Source organism: Nyctibius grandis, chromosome 1 (genome assembly GCF_013368605.1).
Source record: "Nyctibius grandis isolate bNycGra1 chromosome 1, bNycGra1.pri, whole genome shotgun sequence".
Lineage (NCBI taxonomy): Eukaryota > Metazoa > Chordata > Aves > Nyctibiiformes > Nyctibiidae > Nyctibius > Nyctibius grandis.
In genome coordinates this window covers 98790793-98809027 of record NC_090658.1, presented here as the reverse complement: position 1 = coordinate 98809027, position 18235 = coordinate 98790793, and the positions used below count along the sequence as shown (strand labels likewise).

The following is an 18235-nucleotide window of genomic DNA, read 5'->3' as shown; positions in this document are numbered from 1 at the left end:
GGAGACAGACGATAAAAAGAAGGTGGAGTTACTGAATGCCTTCTTTGCCTCTGTCTATACTGCTGGAAGCTGTCCTGAGGAGCCCCGGACCCCTGAGGCCTCAGAAGAAGTCAGGATAGAGGAGGAATCTGTCTTGGTTGATGAGGGCTGGGTCAGGGACCAGTTAAGCAACCTGGACGTCCATAAATCCATGGGCCCTGATGGGATGCACCCGCGGGTGCTGAGGGAGCTGGCGGAAGTCATTGCTAGGCCACTCTCCATCATCTTTGCAAAGTCGTGGGCAACGGGAGAGGTGCCTGAGGACTGGAGGAAAGCGAATGTCACTCCAGTCTTCAAAAAGGGCAAGAAGGAGGACCCGGGTAACTATAGACCAGTCAGCCTCACCTCCATCCCCGGAAAGGTGATGGAGCAACTTGTTCTTGGTGCTGTCTCTAGGCACATCAAGGATAGGGGGATCATTAGGGGCACTCAACATGGCTTCACCAATGGGAAGTCATGCTTAACCAACCTGATAGCCTTTTATGAGGACATAACCCAGTGGACAGATGATGGTAAAGCTGTGGATGTGGTCTATCTCGATTTCAGTAAAGCGTTTGACACGGTCTCCCACAGCATCCTCGCAGCTAAACTGAGGAAGTGTGGTCTGGATGATCGGGTAGTGAGGTGGATTGTGAACTGGCTGAAGGAAAGAAGCCAGAGAGTGGTGGTCAATGGGACAGAGTCCAGTTGGAGGCCTGTGTCTAGCGGAGTCCCTCAAGGGTCGGTACTGGGACCAGTTCTATTCAATATATTCATTAATGACTTGGATGAGGGAATAGAGTGCGCTGTCAGCAAGTTCGCTGATGACACAAAACTGGGAGGACTGGCTGACGCACCGGGAGGCTGCGCAGCTATTCAGAGGGACCTGGACAGGCTGGAGAGTTGAGTGGGGAGAAATTTAATGAAATATAACAAGGGCAAGTGTAGAGTCCTGCATCTGGGCAAGAACAACCCCATGTACCAGTACAAGTTGGGGGCAGACCTGTTGGAGAGCAGCGTAGGGGAAAGGGACCTGGGGGTCCTAGTGGACAGCAGGATGACCATGAGCCAGCAATGTGCCCTTGTGGCCAAGAAGGCCAATGGCATCCTGGGGTGTATTAGAAGGGGTGTGGTTAGCAGGTCAAGAGAGGTTCTCCTCCCCCTCTACTCTGCCCTGGTGAGGCTGCATCTGGAGTATTGTGTCCAGTTCTGGGCCCCTCAGTTCAAGAAGGACAGGGAAGTGCTAGAGAGAGTCCAGCGCAGAGCCACGAAGATGATTAAGGGAGTGGAACATCTCCCTTATGAGGAGAGGCTGAGGGAGCTGGGTCTCTTTAGCTTAGAGGAGACTGAGGGGTGACCTCATTAATGTTTATAAATATGTAAAGGGCAAGTGTCCTGAGGATGGAGCCAGGCTCTTCTCAGTGACATCCCTTAGATGCTGGTATTGGAAGGAGGCGCTCTTCCTAACTGACATTTTTTGATACATGAGCAAATTTATCATCCATGGAATGTGGAGAAATGCTCAGTGAAAGAGCACTTGATATGAGAAATATCACTGTATTCACAAGACACTAAAACCAGTGGAATGAATGCAACTTCTTGTTGTAGCGTTCGTGTGAGGAGGGACACATGGGACTGAAGGTATCAATTAATGCGTCGGTATCTTCTACAGAGGTGTTACCTGACTGCCACAGCTACTGAAAATATATATGAGAAGAATCAGGTTGAAAAAACAGACTGGGGCAACAGAGGCTGGTTTTGGGCACTTTCTGCCAGCAGCATTAGAAAGTCTCATGTTTCTCAGTCAGTAAGTGATGCCAACAAATGGAAGACCAATCTGGTTTGAGCAGCATGGGGCAGAGAGACACCAGAAAGTGTCGTACAATTGCATGATTAGGAGAAAGCAGATGCAGAGGAAATGTTTTTCCCCTCTGTAAAAGGACTAGCACATTTTTCTCATCTGTATTCCCTGTCTCTCAGACACCAAGAGCGGTACGTTTGCTTGTTCTCTGGTCATGTCCTAAGGAAAAGAAACAATCTGAATGCAAGACCTGTGTTTAGTGTAAGATCTGAGTAAATCATATATATTGACTTCAGTCTTTCTGAATCCCAGGTAACCGTGCATTAGATGTTGAACTCAAAAATGTCTGGAGGAACATCTCAATGCCTATATACTGCAAAAGCCACCCGAATCTTTCTAGTACCCTAAATATTTCCTTTACTTGCTTTGTACATTAAAAGGCAACTTGCTGTAGTAAGTAAGTAGGGTAAGGTGTGATATTTTGGAAGGGGAAACATGCTGTTTGAATATAGTATTTTATAATGTAATACTGTTTCTAGTTTATGAACCTATTTTGTCATCTTTTTACATTATAAAAAATATTCATTACTGAAAAGGGGTGAAAGAGTAAATGACTGTGTGCCCAAATCATACATTCCTGCTTTTGGTCTTTGCTAGGGTTATTTTTATTTTCCAGGTGCAAGGAAAGTTCACTGATTGCTCTGAGACCTATTTGGTTCATAAAACAAATACTGGAGTTGAGCAAGGCAAGTGTATAACTGTATCAGCAGTGCTGAAAGTAGCCTCCCACAAGATAAGACTCCAAATGCCTAAATGTTGACCTGAATTTTCTCAAAACTTTATCAGGCTGCAGAATTCTGCTTAGGCAAATTAGAAGAAAAAGTGTTGCATTTCCAATGTCCGTTATTATATGTTAGTACTTTTAAGTCTGTTGTTCTTATTGCTGCTGACTGATATTTTTTTTTTCAGAAAAGTTAAAATGCACAGAAATTGGCCAAACTTGGAAAGCAGGCGTAGTTTTGCTACCCTGACCTCTTTAAAATCAGTGGAAGACTGACCTTTGTCTTCATTAGGACCGGGGGTTCACCAATAATTCCTGTAAATAAGGATACAGGATACTGCTGGAAACCCTAGATGAAAAGGACTCTGTGCAGGCATAACAGTTTTGGTGTTTCTATTTCTCTTTCAAACAAATCTTTTTTTAAATGCCCTTTAAAATTTTGATAGCAATAACATTGACTTCCACAAAAAAAAAAAATTTAAACCACCTGTATATTAAAAGTGCCAGCTAATCTATACCTGTTCAGTAAATGAAAGCAGAGGCATGAAAGTATATGAAAGATTAAGTAAATCACTTTTCTCAGTGTTAAAATAAAATTTGCAGTTTTGCTTTCAGTGGTACATTTTCTGAGTGGGCTGAGCTCTCCCTAAGTGATTAATAACTCTTAAGCTGTCTGAATAGTTTCCCTTGAGTTGCATCATATAATGTGTCATATGAAAACAACTTGAGGCCTGATGTAACATGAAACTGTATAGTGCATCTTAATGTGATTTGAGGAAGATGGATGGGAAGGAAATTATTTCTTATTCTAAGTAACAAACAGCTGTTCTTAACTTTTATTTGAAAAGAATTTAAAATACCCTTCTAGGCAGAGATTGTTAAATTGTTCTGGTTAGCTACTTCCGCTTCTCCCATTGTACTAGTCAAGTTAGGCAAAATGCAAGAATCAAAAGTATAGTAATTTGATGCAGAAATATTGAGAATAATGTGGAGATTTTTTTTGTATTTGGTCACCTGGACTTTACTTTTTTATTCATAATGGGATCTCAGTTTAAATCCCTTAGCAAACACAAAAAGGTTAAGATTTCAGTGTCTCCGTCAATGTGGTACTAAATAAATCGTTACCCACCATAGGAAAATTGTTTAAACTAACTCCTTGAGCTCTGGTCACCAAATTATTGTAACATTGTCATGTTACAAGTGACATATACCAGGTAACGGTATATGTCAGCTGGAAAAGATATGTCTTGCTATAAACTCTAAACATCTCTCACTTCACTCTCAGGAAATGCAAGTTGGCTCATCTTTCTCTTCTTGGAAGATATTCAGCAAGCTGGAGGCTTCATTGATACTTGTAAATACGGAAGTTTATCATATGCTGTAGTGTATTCTCATTCGATATGGAACAATTAGAGTTCATAAGATTTAAAAATAGGTGCTGCTTTTCCATTAGTGCTTTTTTTAAAATTAAAAACAAAAGGTAAATAGAGGATTGCCTTACTAAATTTGATATGGGTAACTCAATGCTGCTCTACAAAGATAGAGCTAAAACTGTTTATAGCACAGTAAATACTCAGTTAATTCATTCATAATTACTTCTTTTAGCATGGTAGCACTAAGAGAACCAGCTGGTATCTGCATTTCAGAACTTTTGAGGAAACAAATGAATAAGCAAACATTTTGCCAAAAATCAGTCTATACTTGATTATTACAAACAGTGGAAGGTATCCACAAATACAGTTGTAAAGTTAATGTGAAATTCCTGTAACTACTCTTCTAGTAACCTCCTAATGTACAGTCTGTGCTGTGCTTGGGCCACAGCACCTGTTTTTAGGAAAAATTATGGCTGCATTTTATCCAGTAAAAAAGAGGAGAATGCAACAAAAGCCTTTGCAACTCTGAGTATACATATGCTTTGACAGAGTAGCACATAGTTGTTGCAGGAACGTCAGTGTGTATTTATTAACATTCTTGATGCATCTGCCTGATGCTGCAACCTGTGGAACATTAAGAGATACCTGAATGTCTGAATTTGTAACATATATATGTACAATCTAAAATCTTGTATTCTTAGGGATTTTCCTTCTTGTTATCTTTGGTTTCCTCAAATTTACAGTACACCTCAATCCAGCAGGCTAGGGTGGTGTAAATTCAAGCCTGTGTATTCAGTTCATGTGCTTCAATTCCTGCTATTGTTTTCAGCAGTTTCCACCAAGGGTGTGCTTCACTTTGAGAACACAGTACTCAGTTCATCAACTTTCATTTTTTATTATGTACCACTGACAATATGGACAGAGGGAGAAAATCAAACTCTCTAAATTCCACCTAAAGTATAATTTAGTCAGACTGTAGGCACCTGAGTCTCAGAGAATCATTCAAATTGCCTACTCTCAAGCACCACCTAACCCCTGGTGGCACCTAAAATGAATCATTTTGGACAACAGATTTCCCCTGGCGTCTGGGCATAAGTTCCAGGAAGCTCAGAAGAACCATGGCTTAAGCATCCAGGCATGTGACTCCCATCCAGGTTTCACTGTGACTCAAGCATGTGTGTTAGAGATTCCTGAATGCTGCCTATGTCCCCAGGGGTGCCTAAGCCATTGACTGTGCTTAAATTGCACATGATAAGCTTGGACAGCATTGAATTCAACACAGACCACAGCAGTCATGAGCACTTTCAGTGTAGAGAAGAGAGAGAGGATCTTTTCAATAGCCTTAAAGGTTAGAGCAGTCATCCAGGAAGGATGTCTAGTTTGGACGGTCCTAAGCTAAGGAAGCTCAACAGGAATGGAAGAACTTGACAGTTGTCTCACTGTTCAGGATATTTCCTGTGGGAGGAAAATCTCAGATTCATGTTTTTGCTCCCGAGTCCATTTATGTATTTCGGTTCAGACACTTTTGTCCAAAAAAATATAAGCATTTCCCCCAGATGACAAGGATACCCTCATTTACTCATCTGTTTTAACTTGTAAGTTCTTTCTTGTCATCTTTATAGATGAATTTGCACACTTCTTAATTGCTACCCATGTTTCTGTAATGTTAGGGCCTTCTTAAGACCTGTCATCTCTCTTACTGCTTTTGCCTTAGACACCATGACGTGCTACCCTAAGTTAATGTTCTCTGTATTTGTGCTTTACATCTGTAGACTTTGAGATGAGTTTGGTACAGGTCTCCTTCATCTTTGTTCTCTCTCTGTTTCCTGTTTTTCTTTCCCTGTGCTACATGGAAAGGGTAAATACTCTGTGAGAAGGCACTTGTTGAGCTGTGGACATGTGGAACAACTTGCTTTTGTATTTTTCATTAACATTTAATGCTGCTTCTTTGCTGTTTTCAACCTACACATGACGTCTCATTAGTTTTCTCATTAGTTTTTAAATGTTGGTAGATGTGATCAGGTGAAACAGTATATTAAACATTCAAAGAACTTCTGAATTTCAAATTCAGTATTCTGCAAAATTTTGTCTTGGCTTTTCTCATGTTCCAGTATGAGGTTTTATGTTCGTGTTTCTGTTCCAGCTTCCCCCCCTACCCCCGCCATCAAATGCCATTATATATTTGTTGTTTAAAACACATACATACTTTTCCTGTTTCTGAGGAGTTTTTAGCTGAGCTTTACAGAGTAGAAGATACCATGGTAGTAATACTTAAATTTTGCTATAGTATCTTACTGATCATCTGTACCTAAGTCACTTCAATGCTAGATGCGTACTTTTTATTCTGCTACATTCACTTGAAGCTGTTAAGGGAGCAAGACCATAGGGGAAATTGTGTATGGTAGTAGACAGTATGCTAGTTTTCTGAGTATTTTATCCCTTCATTTTTTTCATTTTAGCATTCACTTCCTTTTAGCAATGACTTTTTGGTCACCAAGGAATGTTCATATAGTTACACAATGAGAACTCTTCTCAGAATAGTATTGCTTCTGTTAAGTTATGTCTTTGGTATACAGTAGTTGAATACCAAATTTGTGCTGTTTGTTGGCCAGACACTCGAACAAGTTTTCCAGAGGGTTGTGGAATAATGTCCGTTCTTGGAGACTTTCAAAACTCACCTGGACAGGACTTACATAATTTTCAGGGCAGCCCTGCTTTGAGCAGGGGGTTAGATCCATTGGCCTCCAAGAGGTACCTTCCTACCTAAATTATTTTGCGAATCTAACTGAATTTATCCTTGTCCAATTCTACTTAAGTCTTACCTCTTTAGTTGACTTCACTGAAATCAGTGTAATGCCCTTAGGAGTTATTTTGACCTTGTCTGCTTTTCTTGTTTCTCTCAATACAGTTTTGTCTGTCAGTTCAAAGGTAAGAGAAGCTAGAGTGAACTCCTGCCCTTTTTCATAATGCTGGCCCATACTTTTAACTCTTGTCCTGTTTCCCAAATGGTTTGATAAACAGTTAAGGAGGATAATTTTATATCATATGCACTCACATGCAACCGAATTTTTTTGAGAAAATTCTAAAAGAAACACTTAAAAACTGAGAAGACTAATACTGTCATTTGTTTAGATAGCTCTTAAAATGTCAGGGAGGCTTACAGTAAAAAGCAACAACGAAGGGGGGGGGGAAGTGCTCCATAATTGCTCGAATGCCTACCATGTCCAGAAACTACTTCTGTTTGTTTTGTGGACTTACCATACCAACCATGGTTTCCCCTGCTTTCATTTGATGAAGACTTCTGATCGTTTCCCTTCCACAGTTGTCTGCCCTTTACTCATTAACGTAAACTCCCCTGTGTCTCCCAATATGGAACTTAGCTGGAAAAGTTAATTGATTTTGGAGAGCTAATCAGATGCTCCCACAGCCAGATATCCTGTCTAGTTTACAGCTGTAAACTTGAGATGCCATCTCCTTAGCTTGCCTGGGGTGCTGTAAACCACAGGGTTGATCACGTTTGGATAGTTTACTGTTCTGCAGAAACACACTCATGTATTATCGGTGCCTAATGAAGGTGTTTTCTTTGTAAATCATAAACATATTCTTTATGCTATAACTAAAATACAGAGTAGTGTGAAATCTAGATCTAAGTCTTACAAAGCCTATTCACTTTTGCCTTGCCTTTTGACGTTGAAACGTCTGTAGCTGTACAACAGAGCATATGGGTCCACTAACAATGTGGGAGAGCCGCCAATTTGGTCCCGGGATAAAACAGGAATCGTCCGTGGGAAATAAGCCAAAGAAGTGTGATTCCCACATAAAGGACTTAAATAGGTGTTAGTCCATAAAGAAGCTCTTTGGCAAGATTTAGAGCAAGTTTCTCTACACAGAAGGCATTTTTCCAGAGATCCTATGTTAACTGAAGTGCACTGATTTCCAGGAGGGTTGTAGGGTTATTGTCTTGTCAGCTGGTGCTTTCCTCTTTCTTTTTTTTCCCTTCATTTTGTTTTGGTTTTATTTTTTTTAATAAAGCCTTTATAGCACATTACCGTGTAATTATAATCCCATCTGTAGTTTTTTTAGAACTAAACCATTTACTTCACATGATTGTGGGAAGAAAAGCGGAGGAAATTTTTCTGCTGCGTGGGGCCCTCGAGTTTCCTCCGCTGTGATCCAGGGAATGCCTTTTGCAATGCGGCCAGTTGGGCAATCCTGACAGTTTTCAGCAAACAGTGATGTTAACACTTTAGCTACTCATGTGTTCTGTAGTGTTTGCATCTCTGGTTTTCATTTGTCTCACCTCTGTCTTAGAAAATAAATAATTTGAAATGCAGACACTTCAGAAGAAAAAAGTTGATTGCAACATCCTAATTTGTTTAGTACAGAATTAGAATGTATTAAATGGTTACCAAAGTCTGTAGAGTTGCGTACAGACTAATTTAATTTTTTCTGAAATACAAGCTTTTCACATAGTTGATAGAAGTGGTGTTGTACTGCATTCTGTGGTATAGGTAGCAAGTCAGACTTTTTTGTAGAGGCGTCGACATGTCTTAAGTAAGAAAGGAATAACAAAATCAAACAGCAGCAAGTCTTTCATTCAGAAGTACCTTCCTTATTTTTGTTCAACCCTGCTAAAGTCCAGCTGTTCTGATACTCAAGATGTCTGAGTCATTGCCCATGGAGGTCACTGGATCAAACCCCCTGCTCAAAGCAAGACCAACTTGAAAGTTAGATCAGGTTATTATGAGCCTTGTCCAGCTGTGTTTTGAAAGTCTCCAAGGATGAGGATTATTGCACAAATCCTCTGGGAAACTTGTTCCGGTATCCCAAGCAAGAAATTGGGAAAAGAAGTATTTTAAAATAAGTTTATATGTGGCATTCACTTTGCAACAGTTCTTTTAAGATTCCTATTTACAGTAATCACAGATTTTTAAAAAGTTAGAACACAAAATTCACTAGCAAAATCTTCAGCCATTTATTCTTATAAATAGATTGAATTGTACTTTTGAGAAGAGGCATTTCTTAATGCTGAAGCCTATGAGTTTGTATGAGTGTGAGTGAGCATTTGGCTCCTTGTTTTCACCAGGTACTATTTCTGTTCATTCATTTTAAGCAGTGTTTGTGTGTATAAGAATAACAAGAAATCTTTTTTTTCCTCCCTCTTATTGCAGGCAAGTATTTCCAAATGGGCTTCCTGAAGAATACTCTCTAGTTGCTATGTTCCGCATACGACGAAATACCAAGAAAGAACGTTGGTATATATGGCAAGTTTTAAATCAGTATGACACACCTGAGGTTAGTTATCTTTGATTTTTTTCATTATTTTTTTTTCCCCCATATAATATGGCAAATATAACTTAGTGGATGTTTCACCACTGGATTTAGCTACAGTTTATATGGAATAGAGAGATTGCTCTGAAATAATTGACGATTTATTATAAGAATGACAGAAATTTAACAAAATTTATTGAGTTAAGACTGCAAACTGGGTTAAGAAGGCATGTTATGATTTCTAGCTGATACGTATTTACAAAGTTACATAGAAGAATGCTTCATAATGTAATTCTTGCCTAATCTATGTAGTCAAAGTATTTTTATTATATGTAGTTTATATATGTGTTTAATTCTTATACACATGACTTTTAAATGACCACTTCTTTTATTTTATTTTGCTTTCAGATCTCTGTCCTTCTGGATGGCACAAAAAAGGTTGTGGAGTATATGACCAAATCTGCTCAGGGAAATATACTGCACTACACTTTTAAGAGTCGAGAGATTTATCCATTGTTTGATCGGCAGTGGCATAAGCTTGGTATTAGCGTGCAGTCCGGGATCATTTCCCTCTATTTGGATTGTAATTTAATTGAGAGAAAGCAGACTGATGAAAAATTCACCATTGACTTGCAGGGAAGGACTCTGATTGCTTCTCGTGCTGCAGATGATAAGCCTGTAGATGTGAGTAGTATGAAAGGAAAAACGGATAACTTAAAATCATGTTTTAGCCACACTTTTACTAACACCATCGTAAAGAATTATGCAGATGAAAGGTTCAAAACTGGTTATTAATTTTTGAGTTTGTATTCTTAATTTGAAGTTCTTAAGTCTTTTTCTCCAAACAGTATTCAGTGCTGTAGCATCTGCTAAGGCAAGCCTTCTGTTACCAAAGTAACTACAAAAACTCAGTCCTGGTTTCAGGAGTCGGTTTTTCTGTATTCGCTTTGGAGTAAGAGTCACATAGCTACCATAGATATATTATTACTACATTTAATGATAACTTCCAGTGGTAATTTTTTTTCTTTCAATTTTTATAAGGTTTTATCAGTCATCTGTTACAGTTTATCTCTCTTTGATAAAGGGGAGAGACAAAAAATTAAGGATTACCTCTGTATCAAGATTGTATCACATTCCAGGGTAATTCAGCTATGCAGAAATAGGGGCACATTGTTCATAGTTGTCACTCCTGCTTCTGAACGGGAGGGATTAGGAAGTGGCTGGAGGTGTGTTTCCTGCAGCCTTTGGTGCAAGAATTACCCAAGGCAAGCCCATAACTTTCTGGGCTGTGTTCTGTCCCAGAGACGCTCTCCTCTGTTTCCTCATGCAGAGAGATCACAGCAAGTAGTTTGAAAGCTCCAGGAAATGTCAGTTTGTTTTAAGTATGCTGACATCCAGTTACCAGGTCTACAGCATCTGGCTTGGAGTTTATAATGACCATCTGAAAGTTTCAGCTATATTATGTACACTGTAGAGTTCCAGATTAAAATAGCACGTAGTAAATGCAAGCTAGCATTGTGGGAGGAGTCAGTCCTGTGAGGCGCTAAACACTTTGGCCTGGACTCAGAGCTCTTATTTCATAGGGCTGAGCTCATGCTTCATTTTATTTTCTAAGACTGAGTTCAACCTTATTTGAAATGTATGTACCATCTCTGCATTTCCAAGTAGCACACAGGAGAAGGAGGAGATTCTTTTTATCTTGTGTTGGTTGTATGGCACAGCCTGGATAATTCTGAGTGGAAGTTGTCAATCGGGATTTCCACGTTTGCAAGAACACGTTATGGGCGTAAAGCTGATGAAGGCAGCAGGGTGGATCCTGTACCAATGGTTAGTCTTCTTAGTACTAAGTGCAAGGGAGAGAATAAGAGGATACAAAACAGATGCAGAAAGAGGCATACAAGGGCAAGATTAGCTAGTTAAAATTAGATACTGTTCATCTCACCAGCCCACCCAAAATCTCTGAAACAGAAGCTTCATGTACAGAATTTGTGATTTTTGCTCTTCAGGTGATTTAGTGGCAAGGTCCAGGCAAAGGTCTGTCCAAAGTGATAGAAGATGTGTTTAAGAAAAGACTGGACATGGCACTTAGTGCCATGGTCTAGTTGACATGGTGTTGTCAGGGCAATGGTTGGACTTGATGATCCCAGATGTCTCTTCCAACCTGGTTGATTCTGTGATTCTGTGAGGATGTGTGTGAGAGAGAGCTTATCAAATCTTTACTCTAGTTCACTGCAGGAGAAAATTACGTTCTTGAAAAGAAGGTTTGCAAAGGATGTCTAGAGAGCTAAAATGCCTATGTAGCATAGCAAGCGCAGTACAGAGGGATGCGACTTACGTGAAGATAAATTAAATCTAAAATGTGATTTACATCAAAGTAATAGACTGCATAATACGTGAGGAGCTGTGTAACTGTTTTGGATTTGTCTGTTTTTCCAGCATTTCAGAAATATGCAGTGTTTCAGAGAGAAAGTTTATTATGCCGAGATAAGAAAATGCATGCCATAACATAAGATTTTTTACATCTCATATTAATCTCTTTTGTATTTCTTAATAGATTGAACTTCACCGCATAACAGTTTATTGTAATCCAAAAATTGCAACAGAAGATGCATGTTGTGAAATATCTGCAGACCTGGTAAGTTATTTGTTAAAATGCAAATGTTAATACAAAAGAATTTGATTCATTGTTTCTTACTGAAGAGTTGTAAAGAAAATTCAGTAGAAATGTTAGATTAATTACCTCCTAAGAATGAATACTGTATCTGGAGTCATGGTACGTTGTTACTTGCTGCCTAACTAAATGGCACAGTGGAACTTCAATAGAAGGCACTAGGTGCTGCTAGTGCTTTTTAAATGCATTTCTTAACATTGATTAATATCTAATTAGTAACTGAGGAGTTCTCAGAGAGTAGGAAACAAATCACTGCAATGACCTGAGGATGGCTTCAAATAACAGAGGCCATTTCAATAACAGTTGCATCTAGTGAAGCATTACAGATGTTAAACAAAGCCCATTAAAGACTCTGCATGACAGTGGAAGGGAAGAAAAACAGGAAGGTGTTAAGGGTTTTTCCCTTATTTCAATATGCTAACATGGAGGAATAGGTGTTTCATAATTGGCAAATAATTTTGTCTTTATAATGCATGTGCTAAAATTATATATTGTTTAACATAAGGGAAAACATTGATTTAGTTTAGAGGGTTCACTTTTCCCTTTTGTTGTGATAGACAGAATCAGTGTAAACTGAAAGACACCAGAACTATAGAAATGTTTGAAGCTGTGGATGTGATTGTTTTGCTGAATCAAGCCCATCTGGAGAAAAAAAAAAAGGAAAAAAAAACTCAGAAAGAAAATATGTTAAAATATTTGTCTGTTATAGTCTATAAGAGCAGTCTCCTCCGAGATAGCGGGCAGTACCATCGCCACCCAGCCTGTAGTCAGCAAAAAAAACTAGGGCATGCAGGAGGACTAATTGTTTCCATCTACAAAGAGGTGTCAGAAAAAGGTGCCTGGAATGAAGGGATAAAGCTGCCCAAGAAGAGAGGAGCAGAAGATTTGTGGGAACTGACAACTGATAGGTGCTCAGAAGCATGGAAGAGGCTGGATCTAATTTATCAAGGGAAATTTCAATTATAAATAATGATTTATTGTACAAATATATTTCAAAATACATTCCTGATAATAGTGCAAGCTTTCTCTTGAATGTATAAGCTCATGGATAAGTGAAATGAATGGATTTTTTTTCTGAGGGTTCCACTTTGTGTATGGAAATACAATTTATTTAGCAGTTATGACACAGTGACAAAAAAGTAAAAACAAAACAAACCCTAACTATATATGAGCACAAAAAAGTCAAGGGTGGGCTTTCTTAATAGCATCTTAAACATTCATTAAGATACATAGCTAAAAGCACCATCAGTTTCATTTGTATGTGTTATGTTGAAGATGTAAAAAAACAGTGGACTACTTGTTAATGACTTTCATATTGAACCAGCATTACATTTTCTGATTTATTTTTTCATTACTTCCTTACCAATTATAAGGGCTACATTTTCAGTGATTTAAGGGAAGGAATTTTTGCTTGGATACAAATTTCTACACTAAGCTGTAAATCCTGTGGGAATTTCTTTGACAGAAGCCTTGCAGGAGACCTCGTTACATCTTAATGAGAGTTTATGAAATTTATCAGGTTCTGTTGACTTGTCCTGCAGTATATTTTCAGGTTGGCTCAGCTCTCATGAGTTACAGACAGCTGAATATTGCCTTCAGGGCTTTTTGTTTGTTTGCAAACTGTGCATGCCCACAGCATTTCATTACAAAAAAAAAGGACAAAAATTACCATCACACTCACTCTGACATTTTGCATTTTGGGGTGGGGGATGGAGGACAGGATGACACCGAGAAGTAACCTCTTTTTTTTCCCCATGAACATCTTCTGCTTCACTAGTTCCAATTTTGGGAGACTTTATTCCTCTGTCTGGGCTCTTTTGGAAGAAAGAAGTGGGACAGTCAGATCAGTTTTAACTGGCATTGATTTTAGCACAGAAGGATCACAATGTCTAGACTTCATTTTACTACAGCTTTTTCCTCTGTTTAGCAATTGTTCTGGCTTCTCTGTAATATGGTGTGTACAGGAGTATTAAACCAAAGTAACTTAAAAATAGTGTTTGGATGGTATTTATCTATTAGCCAAAGGGGGCCGAAAATCGGAAAATCTTTTTATTTTAGTGCCCACGTGAGGAGAGGTTACTTGCTACGACTTCATCACCAATGACTGTTCATGCCAGCAAAATATACGCGCTTCCAGGAACGCAGCAAGAATCTAGAGAGAGATGCCACTGCTTTCCAAATAAAGTATGAAGTTTTCCTATTGCTTTTTAGTGCATCACGCTGTTTAACCCTGCTAGTTATTAAAAAAAAAAAAAGTTGGGTTTTTTTTGTAGTTATGAAAAACATCTTACTGGTTTGTAGTGTTGTGATGTACTTACATTGTATATCCCAGTAAAGAAGCAGTACATTTTCGCTTTAGTTAATTTAAAGTTATAGTTACAGAGGTCTGTAAGGTTTAGTTGTTTGAATACACCAAAAAAAAGATCCCTGGTAAAAATGAGAATTCTGTTTCGGTGTTATATTTAGTGTAAACATTTTTACTTGAGAATAGATTATTTTCTATGTAATGCTTTTTTTTAAAATCCTTCTCCTGGGTTTTGCACTATAATTGTTCTGAGTCATTTGCTTTGTTAGGCTTTTGTGGTGTAAAGATAAGGAAACCAAACCAAATACATATTTTGGATCTGCTTCTTTGTTGATTTTTTTATTTCTTTTAAAATCAGGGAGAAGCAGGATTGCCAGGAGTAGCTGGTTTGCCAGGCCAGAAAGGAGTTAAAGGTGAAAAGGTAAAATATCAGTTGAATTCTCTCTTTCAAATCTGTATTTTTGGCTTATCTTTCTGAAATAGAAACTTTATGGATTTTCTTATTCCTTAAAGAAATCTCCCTCTATACAGGTTAAATCTTTTATCAGTCAGTCTCTGGTTCTGCACATGGGCTTCCTTCCAGGCAGCCTATAGCTGTCTCACTTTGGGGTCCCCTTATCAACTCCATGGAACACAGTTTACCTGTCTGGGAAGCACAAGCCTACCCAACCCTGTCAGCATGTCCTATTGCCTGTTCCCCTTATCAAAAAAAGGGAAGTCATGTATGTCGTCTGTGACAAGGATTTTCCCATATTATGTGTGTACGTCATTGCTGATGGACAGAATTCTGTGTGGTGATTCATCCTTGCAGTCATCAGCAGGAGGGTGTGAATTCACTCATATGACCTTAGCACTGTTTATTCTTTGACACCACTCTTACCTGAAACTTTCTTAATCGTGAAAAGACAGGGACCTGACATTGGCAAGCCTCTAGGGCAGGCCAATTGATGCTCCTTTCCTTGGGCCTATTCTGTATTTTTCTTCTGTAATGCTTACCATGACATTCCTGTGTTATTTAGCTTGGGAGTTTCCTAATAATGAAGGTCAGCATATCAGATGTTTTCCCTTCACACTCTATTCCCTAAATTTGGTTGGAGGATGCTGGATTAGGACATGTCTGGGAATGTGTTTTTCTTGTGCTAATAGAGGGGGCAACTTGAATCCGGTATTGCGAATCAGCCAGAAAGACAGTGGGTAGGAATTTTGAGTTCAGGGAATGCAGTGTGAGAGGAAGATACCTGGAATGTCCTAATCTGGAGGTTAGGATGGAGCTGTCCTAATCCAGCATCCTCCTTCACAGCACACTGTTTAATACATGGTCTGAAATAATTTGTGAAGACAGCTAGCACTGTTCCTAGGACTACAGTACGTGGCTGAAATGGGTCCAGTTCTGAGAGGGCTTATCCACACAGTCGGTTGAAATTAAGTAAATCCCTTGATAGTGTCTTCCCTCCACATCTCCACCCTTCCAATACATATTTCAATTTTGATACTAGCTGTATCATTTTCCTAGGTGGAAAAAAAAGTTTGAGCATGTTAGTTTCTGAACCTAGCTGAACCTAGAGGGACTGCTGGCAGTTTCCAAATGTAATTATGAATTTTTGCTAATCCTAGGTCTGAGTATATAGAACAATTATCTTTGTTAGAGTTAGCCTGTTACCAGCATAGGGAGTTTCCTACCATTTATTTAGGAAACTGTTCTTCTGCTCCTGACATATCCATTTAGACTATTACTGCTACGAAGATGAGAAAGGAGACTTCAGAAGTCTAATTTTTTTACTATTCTGTCTCACAACCAATCAGCAATATTTACCATGCTAAGCATAGTACCTCTAAATAAAGCATATGGGTGCCTGTGGTCACTTCCAGTTCTGTTCTCCTGTTTGTTTTACAAAGAAACCCTCATTGCATTGATTCAAAAACCATCCAACAGTCAATGAACCCTTTCAACTTCTGTGCATCACTGACAGCAAATTGCATGAGACCATGTCTGACATGGTTGGTAATTACAAAGTCCAAAATTTTCGTTTTAGAGGGCATCTTCTGTGAAGTAAAACTGAAAATTGTTAAGCTTGAAATTCATGAAAAATAAATCATTCAAGATTTATACAAATAGATTTTTTTTTTAGTGACCTACTATTTGCAATAAGTGCAAATTTGATCTGTTTGTCACCAGCCACTCTGATACTTCACTGAATATTTAAAGCCTGAGCAGGATTATGTGCATCCAGCAGCTTAGCCTAATGATAGTAAATTGATATTTGTGACTAAAAGAATCAGCAGGTTAACGTCAGAGGTAGTGCAGAAAACAGCTAGGAAGCTTCTTAATTTGAACCTTAATTTGAAGTAAGTTGACGAGTACTTCCTACTTCCTAGCTTTGGGGTTTTTGTTGGGTTTTTTTTTTTGTTTATTTGGGGGTGGGTGGAGGGCACATTACTGCTGTGATTAAAAGGATGGTCTCACACTTGACCTTTGGGAGCAAACGAATGCTGCCTTGAATAGTGCCTTCCATGATGGAGTTGAATGCCATGTTCTCTGAGGCTTTAGTACCGTTCTTTCTTTGCCTCTACTTTTGTGCAAGTTTTCAGTAACACTTGCTCTCAGTGATGGCCTTGTTACATCAATAACTAGAGATGGAGAGGCAGCAAGACCCCAGACCATTTCAGACATGCAGGATACACGATTTATTACCATGTCATGTAAAGGAGAGTAACAAACTGTGGTTAGATTGTTTGTAATAAGTTATATATGAAATAGGCAACTTCTTGATGACTTTGCTGGCCAGTCACAAAACAAAAGAGATTTCTGTAAGTCGTCTGATGATTCCTCAGCCTGTGTTTCCCATTTTGCCTGTGCTCAGCTCCTCATTTTATTGTTTTTCTTTTGCTTCTAAATCATATTATTATTAGCATCCAACTAAATATATTTAAATATCCTTGCCATGGCAGCATCCAAGGGAAAACAAGTTAATGTTAATTTTTTAGCTTCTTTGCTAGGAAATTTCTGTATCTGTTGATGTCATCTCTTGTTCAGCACAACATTGCTTATCCTTTTATCTTACATTGTCTCATTCCAATTTCCCATCCACCGTAATTAAATGTGTTACTGAATTTACATGTCTTTTTGTTGCTATGGGATTGTTAAGAAAGTCTCTACATACACAAATTAGTGTTAGGTTATATTTGAGCTCCCCAAAATTGCCATTCACTTCAGTCTAACATAGTTATTCCCTAAGATCAGACTCTGTTTTGCATGTTCAGGAATATCTAAGCTATCACAAGTACAAAGCATGATACCTGATAAGCCATTTTTAGGCATTTTAAATTGAATTATTAGCCTGTTTCCAACCTCATTCCTGTACAGTTGGCAGTACTCTTGGCAGTCCTGTACTTTTGGCTCATCTGAGTACCTCTGAACGGGTCTGAGCTGAAGTCCAAAATGTATTGTGGGCCCAAATGACTAAAGTGCCATATTTTCACTGGAACAAGCATTCATGCAAATATTGATGAATCTCTGGAAAGCTGTCTGTCTGAATGTACAGGAGCATCACCGATCAAAATTATTCAGTTTGTATGAATGACGTTCCTATTTCTATGCCTGGCCTTCCATTATGGCTTCGTGAAGACATTATAAGGACAGTTCTTACTCAACAAGAGCAGTATCATCTCTATTGGCTTTGAGGAGGTGCTTTGCGGGTGTAGAAGCTGCTCAGTTTCAAGTCTGTCGTCTCCCTTGCTGAATGAGCAGACTGTTCATTTTGGTACCATATACCTCTTGCTGTGTAGCAAAAACTGCCTCAAGGGTAGTAGTCCCTGTCCCTTTTGTTTGCGGTGCAAGCTTGGATCCAGAATGGTTGCTTTGCAGGATTTTGTTTGCTGGGAGATGCAGCTTCTGCAGCAGGGGACAACCTCCTGTTCTTTAATGTCTGAATAATTGAGATTCAAAAAGTCACCGGGACCAACTTTGTTTGCTGCTTACTGACCTCTGCACTTGAAACACATTTTGGACTACCTG

General features: G+C 38.8%; 1 protein-coding gene across 1 annotated transcript in view; it reads left to right on the top strand.

Moving 5' to 3' along the window:
- Positions 1-18235, top strand: part of COL19A1 (collagen type XIX alpha 1 chain) — a 202260-nt gene that overhangs the window by 14835 nt on the left and 169190 nt on the right. The window contains 5 exon segments of the mRNA XM_068396430.1: positions 9145-9268; positions 9653-9928; positions 11799-11879; positions 13974-14099; positions 14579-14641. Coding sequence (XP_068252531.1) covers positions 9145-9268; positions 9653-9928; positions 11799-11879; positions 13974-14099; positions 14579-14641 — 670 coding nt within the window.